Genomic DNA, 24,159 nt, shown 5'->3' with positions numbered 1-24,159 from the left:
GGCTACGAAATTCTAGTTATGATATTACTTGATTGTAATAGTAGAAAATGTAGTTTTACACTCAAAAAAGCTATCGAAATATTAGTAATTGTGAGTTGTATATTTTGAGTAGAGAGAAAAATGTACATATTTACAAGTATTTTTTGGTTTAACTATTTATTTTAAATGACAGAAATGATTTTTCAACTAGACGGCCATTTACCTAATTATAACAATAATCTGCTTAAACTGATACCTATCTCGAAAGTATTTAAAAACACAAGAGAATTAACATTAACCAAACAAAAGCGATACGATGAATTCATTAAATCAAATGTTTTGACAAATGAATGAAAAATAGGCGCCATCATGTCTATTCTTCCGTCAGTACCGAAACAATACTTGCTTAGAACATAAAAGCACTTAACACCATTCTGCACAAAAATCAACCTTATTACAACGCAATAAGGACTACAAGTCCTGTAAGAAAATGCCGCCCTGGATTTAGTAGTATTGCTAAGCGAAATTGAACTTTAAGATAGTGCGAATAAGGTGTAACGGTGTACAATGTGGTTACTTTGTATGTGTGCGTGAATCGCGCAGTCGCCCCGTGAAACCGGCAGTTTGCTCGGGGGCGCCACTGAGCATGGTTGTCAAACCTCCGCGGAGCCTACACCACAACGGAATCACAGTAAAAAATTGAAAATCGAACGAAAAAAAAATCCCTCTCAATTCCCGCCTTCGATTTTTGATTCAAACTTTTTTTTTTAACAAAAGTGCGTTCCGTTTTACCCAAGTGATTTTTTTTTGTAATTTTAAAATTAATCTGAGTAATTTCTTATTGGTATTAGCGTAAGATGTGCGTTTTATGAGTGTAACAGTCGACGGCGAGGGACGTTTTGGCCGTGTCGTGTATTACGTAACTGTTCCGGGGAAAATCGATACCCTGGGCGTATAAATAGCGGCGTGAGGTTGAAACAGCTGGCCAGACGCCAGCATCATGCAGCCTTCGGTGAGAACTCGCCATCTTTTATATTATCTGTGGTTTGGATGAGCGTCATGGATTGAATGATGAGTGATGGAGCGTTTGCGGGTTGATTTGTCATTTTCGTTTTTCATTACCTATTTTTGATAGAAATGTGTCTTTTTAGGACCCAAATTAACCAATTCAAGCTGTATGTATATTTCTAATAGGAAAAAAGATTGAAATATTTTTTATTCTCGTAAAAAAATGAAATGATTTCATATAATTCAACATTTATGAAAATTCCGGAAAAATCAATAGCAGCATATTCTTTTTTCAAACACGATTTTGATATACTTATACCTAGATGCAATTTATTCGATACTTTAATCGACAGGCTAAAATACAGTTAGCATAAGCGCTGGTTAGAGCACTTTTCACAAAATTAAAACGATATTCACATATGCATGTTATGTAAAGCCCGTAGTTATAAGCACACGTTTTATTACCAATTCATTAAGTTACATAATTAACCCAAAATCAATGTTTTATACAAAAGCTCGTAAGACAATATCATTGTAACCTTGATACAGCTGTACAAATGTGTAAATTAACTGATTTTCGAAGGCATCTCCTACTTATACGTAACCATATAGAAAAAAACCAGGCTCTATATAAACCTCTAATAAAAAAAAACAAGAAATGTCATAATGAAACAGAATATATTAATTAATTAGTCACAGAATTTTTTTGTAAAATATTCAATGTCCCACTGCTGGGCACAGGCCTCCTCTCTCACAGAAAAGGATTGAGCGCCAATCACCACGCTTACTCAGCTACACTACTCAGCTACACTACTACAGCCGGTAAAAAGCTGTATCAAACTTTAATTAAGGTAATAGAATTCCGTTTTCCACAATACAGGGAGAGTTAACAGACGTAAATACGCCATGAACAAACAACTACTGGGACCCGGAACAAACTATTTGTACGCTTTGTAATAATATTTGTTAGTATACGTACACTGCAGACTAACTAAACAGTCGGCCGACAATTGAAAAAAAATGACAACCTTCGGGGTAATATTTTTTAAGTAAATCTTGATCCGATCAAAGTTTTCAATCGGTCTGACGACTTAGCCCGATGCTAACCTAATCTTTGCAATGTGCGAGCTTAAGTTCGTACGGTCGGCATGACCAAAACGATTAGTGACGAGTGAACTAACGAGGCGTTCGGGTTCTTTGAGACATCTGTCAACTGTTTTTTTTTTACAAAAAATGGTCGGCTCCAAAGAAATTAAGGCGAAAAGAGTAACATTCCTGGAACCCCGTTCCCATTAAGGAGTGTGTGACATCTCCGCTAGTCATATTTGGTCTCGATGGCCCAAACAAATTATCGGCCGACTAAAAGTTTGCAGTGCGCTCTAACCCGGAACAAACTATTTGTACGCTTTGTAATAATATTTGTTAAGCGAATCAAATTGTACCACCCTTTGTAACAGGCAAACATTTTCGTAATAAGCCGCTCACTTGCATGACGGTAAGTAATTTTATCGTAAAGTTAATTGAATATTGCTATTTCTGTTTAGTATTTGAAGTTCAAAGGTATAATGTGTTTAGTGTTTAATGGTAATTGTTTGTACCTGACCGTATTAGTCTTGGTGTGTCATTTACTGAATTAAATTCCAGTGTACTTGTGGAGGTTGAGTAAGAAAAAAAAATTATATAATTAAAAAAAAAATGCTGTATTATTTTCCTGGCCAACTAGAATCAAACCTATTATATTTTTGACGTTCATAAGTGCTTGTAAAGGCCTAAATGATTTAACTTTGACTTATATAAGGAGTCTTTTGTTTTTTACTTACATAACTTTTTCGACTTACATTTCACCAAAAACTTAGCACATTCTCTTCTAAAATCACCACCAGGGCACGTTACAACACCTGAGACCCTTCTTACTTTTATGTATACTTCAACTTTTTCCTCCTTAGAAAAACCTCGACCAGGAAATGTATTTTTCAAAGACATACATGAAAATGTGTCCCTTTGATGTTATTTTTCCAGTGCTTATCGTTTCAAGGAGGTTTCAAGGCAAAGACGATGAGGGTTGATCCCTCAAAAGGTCGGCAAACTTTATGTCGTATGTCGTAAAATACGTGTCAGGGTGGCTACGTCCCATAATCGGTGACTGATTTTTTGTAGGAGAATAATAGAAGACGCTAATAGCAAAAGTGCAGAGCGTCCTATAAAAACTTAATCAGAAAACCCTGGTCAGAATTACGTACAGGAAAACGTTCCGATAGTCTGTCCTACAAAAATCTGAAGTGGGTGGGCAACAAAGTAATAAAATAAACGATGCATCGCATCAGCTAGTTTAGTAAAATTCATTTAACACCTACTTCAATGTATAATCCAATATGTCAAAGTAATTTCTTTCGACATAACAAATACTTGTCCAAGTATTTTTTTAGTAATAATGCAGAAATCTTTATACCTAGATTTTTGCAAAAGTAGAGACAAAAACAAATGGAGGCAAGCGCCTCTTTCAAAAGACTAGCTAATTTTGTGTGCGAAAAAAACATACAAAACTCCTGTCTGATATTGTACGCTTCGGTTCGGTGTTATGGGAGCTTCAAAGTGATATCGACTTTGCTGCAAAAAAGGTGTCTTTTTTCTAGAAGGCTCTATCCATCCTATCTTGGTAGATTCTAGCAATTTTTGAAAAGGATGAGATTGGTTGGATGAAAACTACCTAACTATAACTCAGTTATTTTCCAATCTTATGATAAATCTTGGTATCAAAGAATACCTGTTATAGTACCCTAGCACTAAGGCCTACCTAGACTACTGTATGGGCAGCGAAAAAAAAATTGGTATTTTAAAAACTGCTCTGCTCCCCTGGCAGAGCTAGCTGATCTTCAGCAATGGCAATCTACTAATATAATATTAAAAAAAGAGTCATGAAGTACTGGGAAGTTTTATTGCCGCTTCTAGCAAGAACATACGGTGAAGGTGGGCATTTTGGTGACTGTCTTTTGTTTTTGACATTCAAATGGTTCCAGTGAGGTTTGAAGACATGATTTTAAGTGTGATGAGAATACTGCTGTGACCCGACAATGGTCGATTGAACAACATGAAGAAGTACGTTCACTTCGTTGATTTCACGCCTCGTATATTGTCGCGTGTGTGACCTGCCTTCAGCTAGTTATGAAGCAATCAATAAGGCGAAGTTCAAAGGCTCACCTTGCAGTCATGGCGGTCAACAGTCAAGTGGAACCACGTAATCCGATTGTGTGGCCTTCTCAGCTCAACATACTTTGTGGGATTTCCTACCGTTTACTACCAATTTACTGTACTAATTTGTAGAAAAAATATAAGTAAAAAAAATAAACGGAAACTTAATTTTTGTTAATTGACACTGAAATAACCCAAAATTTCTAAAATCAACCCTGCAATTTTGTATAGATTTACTCTCTAATAGCGGAATTCAAATAAAATAAATCTGTGTACCTATTTGTATACAAGAGGTTGACATGAGCCCCATTACTATCAAATTCATATCTCTAGTCACCTAATTAACAGATAGATACATGCTATTGAAATCCATCTTATCTTAAGGGACTTTAGCACAGTAGATAGATATATCATACATACATAATGCTCATTACCCTTCTTTTGATCCCCGTCAGCCGTACAAAAGTCAGCACAAGTTAAAAAGCATAAAATTCTCTCTGGCACAGTCCCAGCGGTTTTAATTTCGACTCATATCTGTTATGTGCGAACGACATCTACAATTCGGCAATTTTGTGCTTCACTGTACATTGTACATTGTGGAGTTCAATGTACATACATTTGCGTTGGTCCTATAGCTTGTGGTGGCGAACAAAACTTTCAGGGCACTCTCAATGTTCCTTGACAATGTATCGGAGAGCACGTTGATGACGGTCTTGCGCCTGATCTCTCTCCGGTCTTATCGGGCTATGAGAGTGAAGGAATAGTGAGTGCACCTGCGTCTGCGCAAATGCTTGTGAACTATATTATGTCTCACGGAGCTGGCTGATCTCCTTATATGGGGACAGCCACCGTGGCCGAAATCGGTCCTGGCATTATAAGTGAAACCTGAAGATAATGCTTGAACCTACATATTTGACAAGAGGCCTTTGCCTAACAGTTTAAAATATTAAACACAATAGTACCTTTAATCTTTTAAAACTCACGTAAATAAATCATAAATCCTTCTAGTACCCGCAACAATTTGTACACAGCTACAGTTGTTTGTACCACCAGTACCACTAAGTGCTCCGTCAGGACTGGGAACACGCATATCGGTTTATCGACTTTGAACACTGCTGTACACTTTTAACAGGACAGTTTTACGAACTGTACTTACAGCTTTGGAAATAAGGAAAGCTGATGGGGTCAGCCATTTGGGATATATAGTAGGAAAAGAAGATTTAAAGCCTTGGACCTTTTCAGTGCAAAATGTATTATCACAAGTATAATAATGTTTCTAGCAATAGATTTCGTAGTCTATACAAGTTATGCTGTTCCCCGCAGTTCCAACGACATCTCGGGAAAATTACTCTATGCTAGCCGACAAAAAGCAGATATAGTTCTCCCTCGATGAAGAGTCTAACAATACATATATTGGTTCAAATCGGATGTGTGTGAAGTGGTTCCTGACATAAGTATAGCGCGTTCAAGCATATAGCAACCATATATAAGTTCAACCAACTCTTCTGCTTTATGAAAAAAACCCTTGAAAAGCTCTCAAGCTTATTCTACTCGTAGAAATAAAAGTTTAATTTGCAATCAACACAAGCTCACAACATTTACTTGAGACACAAAGCCTCTTTAACATAATAGCGTGTCACGAAATCTTGTACGCGTGTCACATAACGTAATGACACGTACGTTAACTTAGGGTGAATTCAGACAAGCGATTTTTACGACTAGGTCTAGACTAGGTCAAGTAAGAGCCGTCCTAAGTATGTATGATCAACGGTTAATCATCGCTTGGTGCGGACGCTCTGTAGATGGATTTTAAAATGCCCAACAATCTCATCAAGGAGTCTTGATAATTTTAACCGAATTGACGAGGTCTACCTGTGGGACCCACTAGGACTGAAATTTTCCGAAGCTGCTGGATTATTCGAAAGTGTTACCGCGGCCCTGTTACAATAAAAGCTTAAGAAGGAACATGGTGGGTTTTAGTCAGCAAGAGTCTAACACTCCCTCACTCTGCACCCACAGCGGAATCATTTGATGATATTCCCACCAAGAAAAAAATTTGGCGTTCAGAAAAGCGATCCATTTAACAGACTTGGAACATAGTGGCTATATTAATTTTTGACAGCACTGGATTGGCAGCGACACCAGCTTTACGGGCGTATAAAACGTCAGTCTGAAACCTTTGTAATGACACGTCCCCAACTCATTTGACTCACTTGACATACAGGACACGTAACAAACGCTTACTTCAATAGCACATGTGTTTATTCTTCGCACTTTGTGCTGGGATACATTTAATCCTTGGTTTTTCGGCAAGAGAGAAATGTATGATTTAAATTGTGTCAAATGTTGTAGATGGATTTTTGTCTGATTTCATGCTTTCATGTCATATTTATGGGTGAATATAGCTTCTAAGCAGATTGAGGTGATTAAAGGGACAGATTTAAACCATTGTCTTTTTCGAGATACGGCTTTAACTGCATTAAAGCCGGTATTTTTTAGATTCTATCATCATCATCATCATCATCCTCCTGCCCTTATCCCAATTTTTTATCATCATGTTTTCATCCTACTGCTAGGCTGGCTTCCTCTCACACAGAGAAGGATTGGGCGTTAATCACCACGCTTGCTCAGTGCGGGTTGGTGATTTCAGACTTAATAGTCCAGGTTTTCTCAAGATGTTTTCCTTCACCTTTAATCAGTCGTTGGTGTCCTAAAGTCAAAGTCAAAAACGTTTATTGAAACTAGGCTAGTTTTTAGCACTTTTTCACGTCAAATAATACAAAAGGACAGCACCCCCAAAACGCCCCCCTTTCACCACTTCCTAGTGTTATGGCTGGGAAGAAGAAGTGGTGAAGAACAAACTTCCCAGCAACAGCTGTCTATTACAATTTAATTACAATTATACAATTCAATATCATTTCAAATTATATTCCCATATTTAAAAATATATAAAAAACACTTTTTGTCCACTTCAGAGCTGCCATCTGCGTGTATCTGTGAAATAATCATTAACATTATAATAAGCCTTTTTAATAAGAATATCCTTAATTTTGATTTTAAAAGAACTGTCCGTTAGTTCTAACAAATGAACTGGGATTCTATTATAAATGCCTATACAAAGGTCCTAGATACAGAAGTCCAAGTGCAGGGCTTATACTTCACTATCATACTAACTATTAGTAGTAAGACGATGCAATTCCCCCTAGACCAAACTATCGATTGAAACCACAACCGTGGTACATAAATAATACGAGTTTACGGAACTTAGTTAGATATTCAACTGGCACCCAGATTCCGGGTTCTGTAGTCACTAATTAAATTACTACAGGCTATTATTCATTCTGTTTACGTTTCCTTGGAGACGATACTTCAAATTGTTCTGTAGTTAAAGTCATTGATTTGTTCGATTTGTAGTTTTATGGATAGATAAGTAGTCATTTTGTATTTTAAATATCTACCGAAACAGCAGTATTAAAGTTCTGTGGATGGATATCGATTAGAACAGATTGCTCGGTGGGACCGTACTAATTAAGTTTATGTGTGAGACCAAAATATGATATTCAAAAATAATCAGAATACTCTGAAACAGCCTAGATGGCGATTGACTTTGATTAGTTATATAGTGCTTATTCTAAGCCTAATTAATTTGAGTAGAAATGTGTCTGGTATGTGTTACCGATACGCAGAAAACTCCAATTTTAAAATTGACCCCAAATCTCAAACCTAATAACAACCTCCCATTTTCATCTGAAAAAAAAAACCTTTTAAATGAATAGGTTAGGTCATAGGTCCCGACATTATTTACTGTCGTTATACTTAGTATAGAAAGTTCTAGACACCGTCTAGACAAACATGATATAGTGATTGTCGTACAAATAACAGACGAGGTTACCAATGGGTCATGTGATAGATTTTCACATTATAATAATGGCGTCCTAGGCTGAATTTCAGCCATGGCGGATGTTCTCATTTAAGGAGATCAACCAACTGCACATGACTTATAGTAGTACACAAGCGTTTGCGCAGACAACGTAGTCCAATGAACGAATGAACGGCAATCCGACACGACTGGAGAGAGATGTCATTTTGGAAGAAATATCATGTCAGAATTTAGAATTATTTTATCATCAAGTTTGAACCCACCAATGATTATGTAGAAGAGGTGTAAAAACTAACTTTAATATTATTTTCACTGTTGATTTTGGGAAAGAGAATATGTTTCAGGACTCAAGCACCATTGAAATATATAGCGCAAACCAATAAAATTGACCCAAATCTACTTTCCAGAACATATTGTCTACCATTTTATAATACGTTCCAAAATCCACTAACCCACTCATATTCATAGTGCAATAAAGCGGTAAAAATTTAATTTAAATGGCATAAGTTCAGACATAAAACAATTTATAGTCACGCTGAATATATGAGAGGGTCATAAACTATTACACGAAGTAGTTCTAACATAAATCTGGTCTGCATGTTGGCTATTGTTTAGTATTCAAAAATATGTGTCAAGCGTATGAAGCATGGTACCTATTCATTGCTTGTTATAAATGTAATACTCTAAAATTATGCAAGTTCTGAACTTGGAAATCATGGATGGATTTTGTAGCTGAGTATTTTGTAGAAATAGATGTTCCTTATTCAAATTGGATCATGCATCTATTGAGAATATGTTTCAAGAAATCCGAATAGTCAATCTAATTTGGATTAGCATAATTTCCCAAAGTGTTCTAACATGAATGTCCTTTTAAGTATTTGGCTTCAGCTTAATATACAAGGTGTTGATTTGCAATTATGCCATAGTTCAGGAGGAGGACATAAAATACGTAAATAATCGATTGGAATTACAGTAGATGGGAAATAGCTAATATGCACTGCTTTTTTTGTAATGTCGTGGTATTTCAGAAGTAATCCAATTTTATGAATGAAATTTATGAGTGATCGTTGCGTATGCTTTGTGTTTGCGTTTGTTTGAGGGCGCAGCACGGTTTCAAGGCCAGTAACTTACGCGCCAAGTTTAAATAAGGCTAGATGACATTTACGAAATTCCGAAAAAAAAAAAAAAAAATTACGTGCCAATTTTTTTGTTAATTTGGGTCGAGAATCATTAGCATAATTACCTCCTTGAATATGGCACGGATGCAAATCAACAGCTTATAACAATATTTTTCAAAAAGTCAAAATAAAGCACGTGTTCTTGTTAAATAATGTGTGGCAATTGGCTCGGCTGTATTGCTCTCCATCATCTTAATTTTATAGTAATATAGATAAGTACATTTTATTGTGGCTTAGGGGGCTATTTAAAATAGAGCATAGACACAGAAGACCAAATAACTAGGGCATAGACAACCCCACATAACTTTTAACCTAATTCCCCAAGCCATAACCTATTAAGCCCTCCATTGACCTCTAATTCCATATTACACACTCCATCACGCTATTTATCCCAAAAGAAATATAATACATACTTATTTTTGGCAAAAAGCCCCGACCTACAAGCAGGGCAGTCTAGTGTCATCTTGGCGCCAAATGGTCGCCATTTTGTTACGTCATCAGGGACGTCATGGAATCCGATACGTGATGGTTATGTTAGTACTTGGGAGATTTTTATGTGGTGTATTCTTATAAGTGGTGTTATTGATGAAAATTAGGTCGTTGTTTTATTATTTAAGTTAAAAGAGCTCGTGATTTCGTGACAACCATACGAGTCGATTGATCATAAGGTTAAGCAACGCTTGACGCGGTCAATCAGTGGATGGGTGACCATCTTGTAATGGCTTTAAGTGTTTTTTTAATCTATTACAAAAATGACATGACTATAGGCATGTTAGCTTGTCGTGGAAACCTAGAACCACAATCTAAAAATGATTATAGCATACCCAAGGGTGTTATAACCTTACCAAAGGGGAATCTTACCAAAAAATATAATTTAACGACACCCAATAAAAATATCTCTCTCGTCACTAAAAAACAAAAGGGAAGCTCTCATAAATAAAAAATATCTCGTCAAGTAAGCTGAGATCCATCCTACTTTATTTGTCCCATCCATGGAGAACAAAATGACTAGCGGAGGTGCCATAACGGAAAATCTCCTAAGAAAGTAGCGTTGACAAATGCGGATGTGCGGGGGACGAGGAACGTTACTGTCTTCGCCCTTGCACGCCTTCTTTGGATCCTACATGTTTTAAATATGTAAACCTCACCGGCAATTGCATTTTTGAGCCGTTTGGGGTTGAAACTTTGGGACCATGGGGCCCAAGTGCCCACAGACTCTTTCGAGAAATCAGTAAGCGATTAGTGGAGTCCACTCGTGACCAAAGGGCTGGCCTATACTTCGGTCAAAGGATATGCATTGCCATCCAGCGTGGCAATGCAGCCAGCCTTTTGGGCACGATCCCAGCTGACAGCGATGCGGATGAATATTTTGATACTTAGTTTTAATGTTTCCCTTTCATAAGATCATTGGTTTTTGATATAAAATAAAAGACATGTTTTTGTAATACCAAAAATCGTTGATAGATATCTCAAGGAACCCGAACGCCTTGTTATTTCACTCGAAACTGATCGTTTTGTTCATGCCCGTCGTACGTTTTTGACGTACGAGAAGGCGCCTGACCTACATTCCTACGTTCCTTATGGCATCTCTGTATATTTCCTTACTCCGTGGTCCCATTCACTGTATAGTAGGGTACAGTTTCGTCCGTCAAACGGCGGTACAATCACGAACACTAAATATTTACGCGCAGTAATGGACGGAGGTACAGTCGCGTCCAAAACTGCTTGGTCGTCCGGAAATAAACCGATTTGGCTTGCCGTGTCAATAATGTGTGTGTGTAAAGTTGGATGGGGGTAGTCGGAGGTAATATTTAGTATGGTCGGTTAGATTTTATCTTGTTACGTAGGACGGGGTTGAGATTTGAACGGGCTATGGATAATCTTATTTTAAATGGAGTTGTTTTGATGTAGTCTCGATAAAACTCGTGTGTAGTCTAGTTTTCTTTTTTTGTGCTATATAGAATACCAGTTTACCTTGCATTTTATACCTTTCTCAGCTTACTTTAGTTTTGTAACGGAGTCCTTCTAGATATATAAGGTACTAGCTTTCCGCCCGCGGTTTCACCCGCGTCCCGAGATAACTGCTTCCCGTAGCCGGATGGTGACAAAAACTATTCTATGTATCTCCTGGCTCTAAACTACCTCCCAGCAAATTTTCAGCTAAATCGGTTCAGCCGTTCTTGAGTTATAAGTGTAACTAACACGACTTTCTTTTATATATATACTAGCTTTTGCCCGCGGCTTCGCTCCCGTCAACTGACTTCTCTGACAATAACAAACACAACAAAAAAAGAATTAGCCAAATTGGTCCAGGCGTTGTTGAGTTATGCGCTTACCAACACATTTTGCGATTCATTTTTATATTATAGATATTATAGAATATAGATATAGATTTTCCCAAATTGGACCAGTATTTCCTGAGATTTACGAGTTCTAGCAAACAAAAAAACTTTTCAGCTTTTTAACCAATTTCCAAAAAGGTAAGCTTTTTTATAAGAAGTATACATTCGACGTTCTTACATTCAAAATAATGAATTCACATGACATTATAAAATAAAATATATTAAACCAAATATCGAGCTCGTAATCCGGGGTGTTGTCCGATCATCCGGAATGCATCGGACGTCCGGCGCCGTTGTATGAGACAAATACCGGAGAACAAAGACAGGTGGGTTTCAGCCCATTATGCTATGTTATATTATATGTTAGGGGAGATTGAATTAATGAGATCCTTTGTAATGTAATATAGGCCGGTTAATTTTGATTAAATTGTAATATTATACTCGTATGCATATGATATGAATGTGCTATTTACCCGGCTACCAAGAAGTGGCTATGTTTCTATCATTATTGTCCAAGATATGCTTTAGAAAGTTGTATTAGTACTTGGCTGACCTGGAATTGAACACACACATTCATACTTGAGAGGCTGGTTGAGATGGTTTTTTACCCAATAGGCCACCATGACTTAATATACAAAAAAAACCTACAAGAATTTTCACATCAAAATAAAACAGAGTTAGAAAAAAATATTTGAATGACACAATTCATAAAGAAGCAGCTTTTAGTACAAACAAGAATGATAGCGTTTTCAAATACTAATTAATGATATTAACTGACTAGATTTTAGTCCTGGCAGGTACAAATGAGTTCAACCTTTTTTCTTTAGACTTCATTTATCATGGACTTCAAGTGTCATTCTGTATAAATAGGGACAGTTAAAATTCTTGAACCCGTGATTTAATTTACATAATAATTATGGGGGTATTTTTCTGTTGGAAAAGAAATGGTATGGTATTTAATTACTTTTGGGCTCATTTATATTATTATCTATATTAGATTCTGTAGTATTGCCCATTTCTGAGGGAACTACTTACTGTGTATGGATAAAAGTATTACTGTCAAGTGTCATCAAAATCCATTTAGTACTTTTTGAGTAAAAATGAAATTAAGACATACTCGAATTTGATTAAGTGTTTCGGTCAGTATTTAGTTTTTGTCATTTTGTATAGGAATATTGTATATTTAAACCTATATTTTTATTTATTTACTCAGTAACAGCGAACACTATAAATACCAAGATTTACTTCACAAAATAAACAACTAGAGAGGTTTAAAATATCACTATCCAAGGATTTCCAAGGAATACCTACATGCTACAAAGATCGTAGCCTCCTAGTCTTGCTACGTACTACGAACGCTACGAAGTAGATTTAGAGCGTAGCAAGTGTCTACGTGAACCAATTTACTGTAGATCGGTTTATGCTCAATTTAAGCCATTCTGTTTCTGTATATGTGTATGCTGAAAGTTAGTTAGTTTGGTTGTTTATACGTATTATATAAACATAGTATATATTTTTTTCGTCATTTTAGTGCTATCCAAATTTTAAATAAAAAAAGGATAGGTATAAGATAAAGTTACCCAGAAGATGTACATATTTTATCATATCATACCGAAATGACTGAACCGACTTAAGACATTCCTGTACCTGAAAAAGGATAGGTTTTTTTTTTACTTTTTACTCGATTACGGGAAATAAGTGAAACCTGGGGGAGCTCCTAGTCTTCCACACATTTGTACACATACAACATAATAGAAATAGAATTGTACACATATAACATAATAGAATATGTGGGCGTTACATAAAACTTTTTATGAATTACTCTTTGAAGTAGTTCTATTCTGTTCGTGTTTATTGTAAAGAACACCCACATTCCACCTACAGGGTCTTGATTTCTCGAAATATTCCAAGAACAGTTTGTTTTGAAACCAGAGGACCAAAGGAAAATTGAGATAAAAAAATAATGGAAAAAAATATGTGATTAATTTTGTAATAGCTCTTGCCTGGGGGCTTTGCTTGTATTCTGAGATAATTATTTACCAAAAAAAAAACATCATCTCATTATCTGCCTTTTCTCAAGTTATGGGGGTTGAGTACTACCAGTGTTTTACATGGCGCAAGTGCGTTTCTGATTTTCTGAACTCAGTTTACCGGGCAACCCTATAAACTTTGTTAAGACTGATTGTCTAGTTTTCTGGCTTCTGTCTACTAAAGATGTGCAAAATACACTAGTACCTATATGCATACCTATCACATCAGAATGAAAGTCCAAAGTCTTATTTTCTCTATAATTGAATAGCGTAAAAGCACTGAATAGTATTATTTGAAGCAAGAATAATATTCCATGTTATCTATAATTTACAAGGCATGAAGAGGTCGTTCACAGTTTATTGAATTTTCGAGAGGTCTGTGGGGTCAAAGTTCAAAGCTCCAACCACCATCACCTTGTAAGCTTCTTATAGATATCGAAAACTGTTGAAAGTAATGATTATTTTAGACTAGCCTCGCGGAAAACAGCCAGAATGAAATAATGATTTTATTAGTGGATGCTCTAAGGGCTGCGTGATTGTTCGCGCGAGTTACCCCGGCCCTAGTACATAAAGGGCTCCAGAAGGAACATATTTAAATACATAGGTTTTAACCACAGCAGGAGGGGTCATTTGATGATTCGGTCAAAAAAGTAGATATATGCTGTAAACCTCTTATGACAAGACTCGTACAAAACCTTTGACTCAGATAAATAATCTCTTTGCACAGATAAGGGTTAAAATATGAGGTTATGATTCACCCCTTTCAGACCCGGAACCGACCAGTTATCTGTCCAGAATTATAATTAGCTTTATTAATTTGCTATACACAATGTTCTCTTGAACGAAACGATTACGTTTGTGCCGATAGTAATAAAATGTTCGCATAATTTGTATGGGTTTCTTTCGTGATAAGCGGTTATGAGAATTACCTTGAAATGGAAATGTGTACTTAAATGCTGTGTATAATTTTAGAAATTGGATTTTTGTGTATTTTAATTGAGGTAGGCTTTCCGGCTAAGCAAATGTGGCAGAATACCAGTATGTTACTTGGACATCTCAACATGGTTTTACCTTCCTCTTTTCCCGCAATTGGATAAAAAACAAACCTATATAAGTTTCATATATACTAGCTGTAGTACTGCAAAGTTTCAATAAAATCCATCTAATCGTTTCAGCGTGAAAGAGTACCAAACATACATTCATACTTACAAACTTTCGCATTCATAATATTAGTAGTAAGTATTAAGAAGACTGTTTATCAGACTTTCAAAACCCAGTTACTAAGGACCCAAGGAAGACAGAAATCAATACACCAACAACTGAAAATTACGAAAATAGAAAAAGAAATGAGATTCGCGGAACTCCTTTCATGAAATATATCAAACATCAACTTTGCTTGGAAACTCGTTCAGTAGAGTACCGTCAAGTGATTTCTATACCGGTTCTAACTCAATAGGGATTACTTTCTCATGAAAAAATTCACAATTCATCCTTCTTCTATTCTATTCGATTGTGTTTTGTTTTTAACGAGGATGGCTGTACAAAGTTCTAGGTATTTTTTATTAGTTTATATGTATTGTTATAATATATTTTTATGTGAATATTTCTTATTTAAAATATTTTTTGTGATTTCTCTTGCTTTGGTTACCTAATTATCGCTCTGAAGTGGGAATAGGATTACCCATTATTTAGGGGATGATGTTATTTACTCCTTTAAGTTTAGGCTTCTCTCAATATACAAGCAGGTATGTACCTAATATAAAATATGATTTTGGCTAAGACTTTGGAATTTAATATTATTTTAGCTAACACTGGATTTTTTTGTCGATTTTTCACAAATTTACCCGTGAAAGAGCCTTTTTGAAATTTAAGAAAATCAGCTTTATTCACTTTATAACTAACTAAGTTAGGTATATATCCACTATTTACTAATACACTAGAACTCAGGTCTAGTTAGACTGGGAGCTGAACCCAACATTGTTAGGAAAAGGCTAGGCAGATAATGCTGACTTGGAAGTGGTGAAGACTTGGTCTGATAGGTTTGGGGTGGAGGTTAACCCTACCAAGTGTCAAGCTATCATTATTGGGGTTAGTGTTTAACGGGATTAACATTCCGTACAGCTGCACTGTGAAAAATCTTGGCCTACACCTTGACTCCACGCTGAATTGGCAATCACAGGTTGCAGCTGTCAGTCAGAAAGTGACCAGCACGCTTCGGTTCCTCTATCGCTTGAAAAAATTTCTCCCGGTAAACGTGAAGGCGACGCTTATGCAAACCTTAATCTTTCCCATAATCGACTATGGTGATGTTTGCTACTATGACCTGAATGCAGATCTGCTGAATAAACTCGACCGGCTTCTCAACAATTGCATTCGATTCGTTTTTAATCTCCGCAAGTACGATCATGTGTCAGCGTATCGAGCGCAACTTAAATGGCTACCGATAAGACAACGACGTGTGATGAGGGCTTTAACTACTCTTTTCTCTATTCTGCATTTTCCCACTTCACCTTCTTATTTAACTCCTCACTTCCAATATATGTGTTCTCAACATTCCAAAAATCTTCGCTCTTCAAATAATCGTCTTCTACACTGCCCTACTCACCGTTCAGACATTATGCATTCTTCCTTTTTCGTTAAATCCATTCTTCTCTGGAATGAGCTTCCTCTGGAAATCAGGATGGTTAATAGTCGTTATTCCTTTAAAAAGAAGCTACGTGACCACATCCACAGGAAATTGGCAGAATCGCTACCATAGCTTGTTTTCTTTTCTTTTTTATTTCTTTGTCTCTCATGGCAAAATGTAATATGTATGTATATATGTATATATATTATAATTATGTATTATTATCCATATATTCTATATATATATATATTTTTTTTTTCTCATGTAGACTATATTAAATACTGCACCTACCACTGCTATTTCCCCACCACCCAAAGGTAGACTGGGAGAAAACGCCTAAGGCGTTAAGTCCGCCATTGTACTGATTGTGCAAAAAGTATTATAAATAAATAAATAAATAATAACAAACTAACTATCCTAAATTATAATACAAATTATGTCGCAAAACCATATTTTCTCATTTCCCCATCTCCGTTCTGGGAAAATGTATCGCATCAGGCTTCTGTCACAGATTATACGGGTCAATGGTACCAAGGGTCTATTGTAACAGAGAATACGAAGGGTTTTCATACAAACTATGTTATTGCTGTTTATGAAAATCTTATGAATTGTGTGTAAGATGGTATTTCTAATAGATATAACTACTGGTACTCTGTACTCGTACTGATATTATAAAGCTGAAAAGTTTGTCTGTTTGCTTGAATTCGCTAATCTCAGGAACCACTGGACCGATTTTGAAAATTCTAAATAGCGCATTTATCTAGGCTTTTTATCCGTGTGTAAAATTAATGTCTCTGTGAAAATTAAAATATAGTATGCTGCTAACTTTTGTAAAAAATACCTTTTTTGAATCAGTAGCTATACCTACGAGCTATCTCAAGAAATATAGCTTACAAGAAAAGGTCATTAATCTATCAGCTTTAGATTACTCTTCTAATAAGCATTATTTATTCCTAAAGACTGCCAAATCATCTTGACGTTATCAAAAATTGAAAATCAAAAGATCAGATTACCAAAATCTTCCCTCATAATAATAATTGTCAGACTGTTTTCCAACGCTTTCAAAAGTGGAAAAATATCTGTCATCTCAAACCTCTTGGTGTTCAATAAAACTGAATAAAATCCTTCAAGCAGCCAATATTTTTCATCTTCACTCCGCAAATCGTTCACTCCTCATTCCGTTCATTCACATCATGGCCGCCGAAGCGAACAACGCATTCATTCCTTTTGAAGTGCAGTGTAAAGGACCGTCACTGTATTGATCGACGCTATCTATGTGTGCGTGGAACACCGTTCACGCCAACGTAACTTTAGCTCTCAATGTGTGCAACGTTCTATCTGTGTTAACAGATTTCAAAGGGGCGCGGGAGGTCTAGCTATATTGGTTTATTTTAGAATAATGTTCTTGTACGCGATTTGAATGTGTGAAGTTATCGCGTGGTAGTTAATTTATTTTTGAAATTCGAATTATGTTTCGTTCTAGTATTTTAGTTTGACGTATTTTGAATGACTGGCTGGTTTGCAGTGACTGGTGAAAAAGAAAATTGGATGACTAGAAGCAAGTTAACTAATTTTATAGTAGGTATCCAAGTTCAAAATGTTTTATTTCTTAGTCAACCATATTAATGGTTGCCTGTCATAATAATGGTTGACTGCTCTTTTTATTACAATGTCCGCTGAAAGATAAATAGTACTTCCCTAAAAGGGGTCCGTCATAAGCTTTCTCTACGACATTTTTTTTTTCATATACCTACATAACACACTTACCTATGTATGTAAGCTTTACAACACAGAGCCATATATCTATCAGTCAGTACATATTTTTTATTCAGAATTCCTGAAACGAATATCCTCCGTAACGACTTTTTCATCAGAAAAATCTTGCGTTCATTGAAATGGTATTCCAAAAAATATGAAAAATTCGAAACCTTCATCAAAAATTGAAAGAGACCAAAAATACGTTATGTTGATTAAAAATATATGCTGGACATTTTTCGAGTTTCTCTACTGAAGTAGGTATTTCTACAAGGAAATTTAAGATTTAAGAATTTGAGCTGATGTTTCTCTGCTAAAGCGAAATATTTCTCGTGAAACGAAATCAGCTGATAGAGAAAAAAATACGGTTACAGTTGATACGATGTTCATTATGATGATTTTAAATTGATAAAAAAAAGTATGTGTTTGTTACATCTTAATGTGCTAACGACTGAATGTAGGTACTTTGATGAAACATGGCAGTAACATAGCTTACGGAACAACATAATATGTATGTAGTCTTTATCTGCGGTAGGAGTTCCTCCGGGGCTGTGAAACCAGGGGCAGCAACAGTAAATAAAAAGAGGTTTTTGTTAAAACTCAAACGTGGTCTGGAAGAGATCGTTATCCGATAGGACCGCCCATTATGTCACCTATTTTAATTAGTCCTAAGATCAAAAATGAACGGGGCTGCGGGTTGTTCGAAAGAGATACCGCGGCCCTGGTACATAAAAGGCCTATGACGGAACACGACGGTTTTTAGTCAGTAAGAGTCTGACACTCCCTCACCGCTGCTAACCCACAACGGGAGGGGTCATTTGATGATTTTTGACGTCGGAAAAAAAAAAGATCAAAAATGAAAAAAAAAAATACGTTGTACCTACTAAAGGATGCTTAGCTCTATGTAAAAGTTTAGTTCGAACTTGTCGAAGTTTTTTTATGTATTCCCGTCGCGATTGGTGGGGCTTCAGTAAATCGATAGGAGAACCTACAATTGATAGTGTCAAACCTTATCCCGGTGGCTTTCCATGGAGGGTAGAGCGGTAACTCTTGTTAGTCGTTATACCAAGTTGATAGGTGATTTGGGGATTTTCAGTGTTCGATTTTGGGTTCCGAAAGACATTATCTGTGTATTTTTGGTATGCTCTGTATGTCATGTAAATTTATATGGAATTAGACAAAAAATATCAATTTTGTTCTTTCAATTTTTTGACAGATTAGTGAAAGACCTTATGGTGATCTTTCACCTAAAACCCTGGAGACTGTTTTTGTATTCGGCTTGTCTATAAAATACTATACGCACGACCAAAAATCCAAATCCGATATGTAGGTACTATAAAGTCTTTAAATTGCAGTATAATGATTGAGCGGTTTTTTGTCGTAGGTTAATGTGAAAATATTTCCTAGTTAGGTACACAAATTACTATTACTTTACTATGTAACCTAAACAATACATTATCAAGTTAATGAAACAACTATTACTAAAGATAAACTTCATTTAATTTAATGTGAAGGTTATGTTATCAGGAAATTAATTATCCATGTTTCATAATGAGCCGCCATTTTGGATTTCAAATATTAAACGTATGTATTTCGTTGTTAACTGTTCAATCAATAACTGTCCGGTATTTTGCAGTTTGTGGTTGATTTCCATATTGGCATTCATATTTAATTTGTTGATAATTTTAAGTATTTGCAATCGTTGTGGTATAAATTTATGTGAATTTGGTTTTCTCGGAACTTAGGTATTTGGTAATCATACTCGTAAGTCAACATGTTCGTTTTTACGATTCATTTTATAATATTATATATTAGCCGTTTTCCGCAGTTGCACACGCGTCCGTGAAGTGAAATTTAGTAAGTAGCCTTTACACACAAAAAAAATACATTTCCTCTTCATTATCTTAGCACCGATTGGTACAGATTTGCATTCTAAAACAAAGACAGATTACGATCTTCACTCCAAAAATCACATCCAAAAACAAACGAACACTAATACACTCCAAGACAAAAAAGAGACCAACACAAAAATCTTAACACGTAACACGTTTAACTTTCAATAAAGCCGACAATTGCAAATACGCCGTGAAAGTGGCACAGCGGGTGTTTGTACAGACGGTATTGGGTCGGTTTTTCGGCACTATAGTACACTTGCGGACCGAATGAGGTGAACGTGAATTTTTAATGTGCACACATAATGTTTGGGTAGCTGACATGTTCCTTTTTTGAATGTTGTTTGAATTGAATGAAAGTGTGGGCGGTTGTTTAGTAAGTACTGGTGAATCTCAGTTTATGTTTGACTAGTTTAGATTTCATTGATTTAAAAAAGGTAACGTTGAAGGTATAATTTTGGATTCCTTGTTTTCTTTTATATTAAACTGTTAGTTATCCTTTAAAATGCTGGCTATTTTTTTTTGTCAATTTCTTCAATGTACAAAAATTACTTTTCTACAGATTTATTATACAAGCTGTTGATTTGCATTTGTGCCATACTTCAGGAGGAGGACATACAATACGTAAATAATCGATTGGAATTACAGTTAACGGGAAATAGCTAATATGCGCTGCTTTTTATGTCATTGTAATGTCATAGTATTTCAGAAATAATCCAATTTTATGAATGAAATTCATGAGTGATCGTTGCGAATTCTTTGTGTTTGCGTTTGTGTGAGGGCACAGCACAGTTTTGAGGCCAGAAACTCACGCTCAGAGTTTGAAAACGGGTAGGTGGCATTGACGAATTTCCGAAAAAAAATTAAAATCAAAAATTTTCGTACCAATTTTTTTGTTTATTTGGGTTGAGAATCATTAGTATAATACGTCCTTGACTATGGCACGGATGCAAATCAACAGCTTGTATGTATAGATTATGCTCTATTAAAGCTACATATACCTTAAAGAATGCTTGTTTCTAGGGAAATACTAGGCAAATAGACAGCTCCCAGGAGGAACCTAGACATTTTCTATTAGTCCGTTTTTTTTTCGATTTTGCTTTTTGCACATCTTCTGAGAAAACAAAACAAGTCATGATTAGAGAAAACTACAAAAAATCTAGCAAAATCAAACCAAAAATTCTTCCAAAGTACTCTCGGAAATCTTGTATTAAAATCACACTATGTATTTTACCTTGGCCTCAAGTGTACCTACCTATGTACGTCATGACCACCAATGACGACTACCAATGTTACTCTAGAGACGTGTCGTGCTCAGCGATAACATGCCTACCCTGAAGGCATTACTTATTATCTTGGGCCTAACAATCGACAACATATAGGTCCGTTTTTCTTAAAACAGCCGTTTACTTGGAAAATTGAACGTAAAAATTCTCAGTTGTTTTGAGGAAAACGTACATTACGTTTACTATCTAAGATAATTTTACCAACCGGAGACGCCATTGTCGTGTCTTCCACTCTGGCAAAGGTGCGTCGCTAACACTCGTATGTGCACATCAAGTTTTAGCTCAAGTTTTAGCTCAAGTCGGCTTAGCCTTGTTTAAAGTTACTAGCATTCATTATGTATATTTTCATTCTACCAGGTCTTTGCTAACCCACTTGAAACTAAACTCTCCCTAGTCCCCAATGGGTTAAAAAGCCAGTCCGTACCATAAAATAACACGTTTTTTATCTGTGTTTCAACAGAAATACATCACCGATGAAAACCACTGTCTAACTATCGCGGTTCTCGAGACACAGCCTGGTGGCAAACAATAAAGTCTTAGTAATATCATTAGTAGTAGATCCCATTTTACCCTTTACCTACGGAATGCTAAAAATGGTACTCAATCCTAATGCCTTTTAAATATGAACGAAGCGTAGTGTGTGATGTACTCGCGGCGACATCAAACGGATTACGTAATAAGATGTGTGACTGAACGGTAATCCTGTATTGCTCTAACTCATTTTACATATATTTCGGTCCTTTTGTACGAGACGATTTGGTTAAGGATTTGTGGGAACGCGCTATATTTTATTTATTTGTAAAGATTTACTGGATGAAAAACGTGTTAAAACTGGCTTTTTCCTGAAAACGTCATCATAATACATGAATGTAAAATTCTAAAGGCTATATCATAATCGGTTTCATATAGAGAAGGATTGAGCGTTAATCACCACGCTTCGAGGCGGATTAGTGATTTCTGACTTTTAAATCCATCTCATGATGTTTTTCTCCACGTTTACTCAGTCATTGGTATCTAACATCTACTTAGAAATTAAATACAACTTATAATAGTTGCTTTGGTATTTGCCTGACCTGAAATCGTACCCACATACTTGAGAGGAGGGTGACTGAATTTATTAAGTTCACAGTTACCTATATTATAAGTACGCTTGTTACCACAATACATTTTACAAACCGACATAAAAAGCCCTTTCACACCTGGGACCCGATTCTCCTAATTTAACTTAAGCGTCATACGATTCACGTTCGACTCGATTCGACTGATATCCAATCCCGACTCGATTACGATTGAAGCGTATGTGGCATTCCGCTATTTTTTCTTTGAAATAAACGTTTTTATCCTTTTCTGTCATTCAATAATGAATAATTTTGTCTGCAAATGATTTACTATTGCAAAATGATTGTACAGCAAACTACCATATAGACCAAAATCACTAAAATAGCAGACCAATCAAATGTCAATCGAATACGATTGGTCTTTTATTAGTAGCAGAATGCCCGATATGGTTAAAACTGCTATTACGATCATATTGCGATTCGATTTCTATTCGATTTTGACATTATTAACTTAGGAGAATCGGGCCCCAGTCAGTGACTATCGTCAATCGATGTTCAACGTCAGAGCGATCGATTGACGCGACGTCACGACGTCAATAAATTGTGCTGTCTGTTCTCGCCTTTAGGGTGAGTTTCCACTTCGTCGTAAGAAAGGAACCGACATTATATTTGAAAGGATTAATTTATGTATGGACAGCAAGGTTATGTATCATGCACGTATGCAGGCTATTGGTATAATGAATTTTATGAATCCAGGGAAAAACGGATCAGTCAACGTTATCGCTCAGTTATAATTAGTTATTAAGTACTTATGTTCTAAATAAAAATAGACGCTGAAAATTAAAAAAAACTTTATCAGTAACAAGCCACGCCAAAAGCCTGCAGACATATTTAAGAAAACTCTGTGATGTTGGTAGTTAGACGAGAGTAAATGTACTGAAAATTATTAAAACATGAAATTATCATTCAACACCCATTTTTTTTAGATCAAATGCTGTAAAACCAAGTTGTTCTGAACCCGGTTTTTATTCAAAAAGCTATAAAATACCACTCTGATATTAATGCTTGCTTGCTAGACCGAAAAGATTAAAGGTACGTTTCCACAGGAACGACATTCGTTCGACATTCACTCGACGGTCGTGGGACGATTTTTTAAAACAGGACTTCTTAAAACAAATCGTCCCACGATATACCGTTGCCATGGAAACGTACCTTTAATCTTTTATCAGGAACATCTTGCTAACGTCAGCGCTAGTGATTGATCGGGAGCCAAAGGAAGTGTCGCGTCATTGCTGCGTCTACGTTTTTGTAGAAAGAAAGTCTGTAGATGGATTTATGTTGTACATATTGTAGACTAGATATTGGAAAACAAAACTATTATTTAGTAGCCATTTTCAAGCGGTTTCAATCGGCTAATAATATATATTTATATATCCCTATAATCGTAGGAATTTGTCCCCTTAACGGGATAAAATATAACAGCTTCGCCCACACGGTGATAAAAAGTATCCTATGTGCATTCTAGTACCACCAAGAATATGTGTACAAAGTTTCATGATGATCGGTTTAGTAGTTTTTGCGTGAAAGCGTAGCAAACAAACGGACTTCCGCATTTATAATATTAGTAGGATCTATGTTACTCTGAAAGAGTATAGCTTTCAACCATTGAAACTTTCCCAATCGGTTCAGTAGGGCAGGTTTCAAAACTACAAACAAAAAAATGTGTCCTCATTTAATTTTACCCATAGGACACGAGTGAAACCGCCAGCAATAAACCAGTGCAAAAAAAAATCGTAATCAGTTACCCGTATTGATTACAATGGTATTTCTGTTCGATTGTACAGCCAAGCTATTAAATAGAACGTTTATTTTCATGAAATGATTGTCTTGACTTTAATGTGAGCATTGAGCATGACTTGCATGCAGCCAAATTAAT

At 35.9% G+C, this 24,159-nt stretch overlaps 1 protein-coding gene across 1 annotated transcript in view; it reads left to right on the top strand.

Annotated features, from left to right (window-relative positions):
* The first annotated feature begins 611 nt into the window (after positions 1-611).
* LOC124641887 (probable sodium/potassium/calcium exchanger CG1090) overlaps positions 612-24,159 on the top strand; it is a 35,280-nt gene continuing 11,732 nt past the window's right edge. The window contains exon 1 of the mRNA XM_047180138.1: positions 612-991. Coding sequence (XP_047036094.1) covers positions 980-991 — 12 coding nt within the window. The 5' untranslated portion in view covers positions 612-979. The remainder of the gene's footprint in view (positions 992-24,159) is intronic.

Source organism: Helicoverpa zea, chromosome 23 (assembly GCF_022581195.2).
Source record: "Helicoverpa zea isolate HzStark_Cry1AcR chromosome 23, ilHelZeax1.1, whole genome shotgun sequence".
NCBI classification, from domain to species: domain Eukaryota; kingdom Metazoa; phylum Arthropoda; class Insecta; order Lepidoptera; family Noctuidae; genus Helicoverpa; species Helicoverpa zea.
This window is presented reverse-complemented; position numbering and strand designations above follow the sequence as displayed.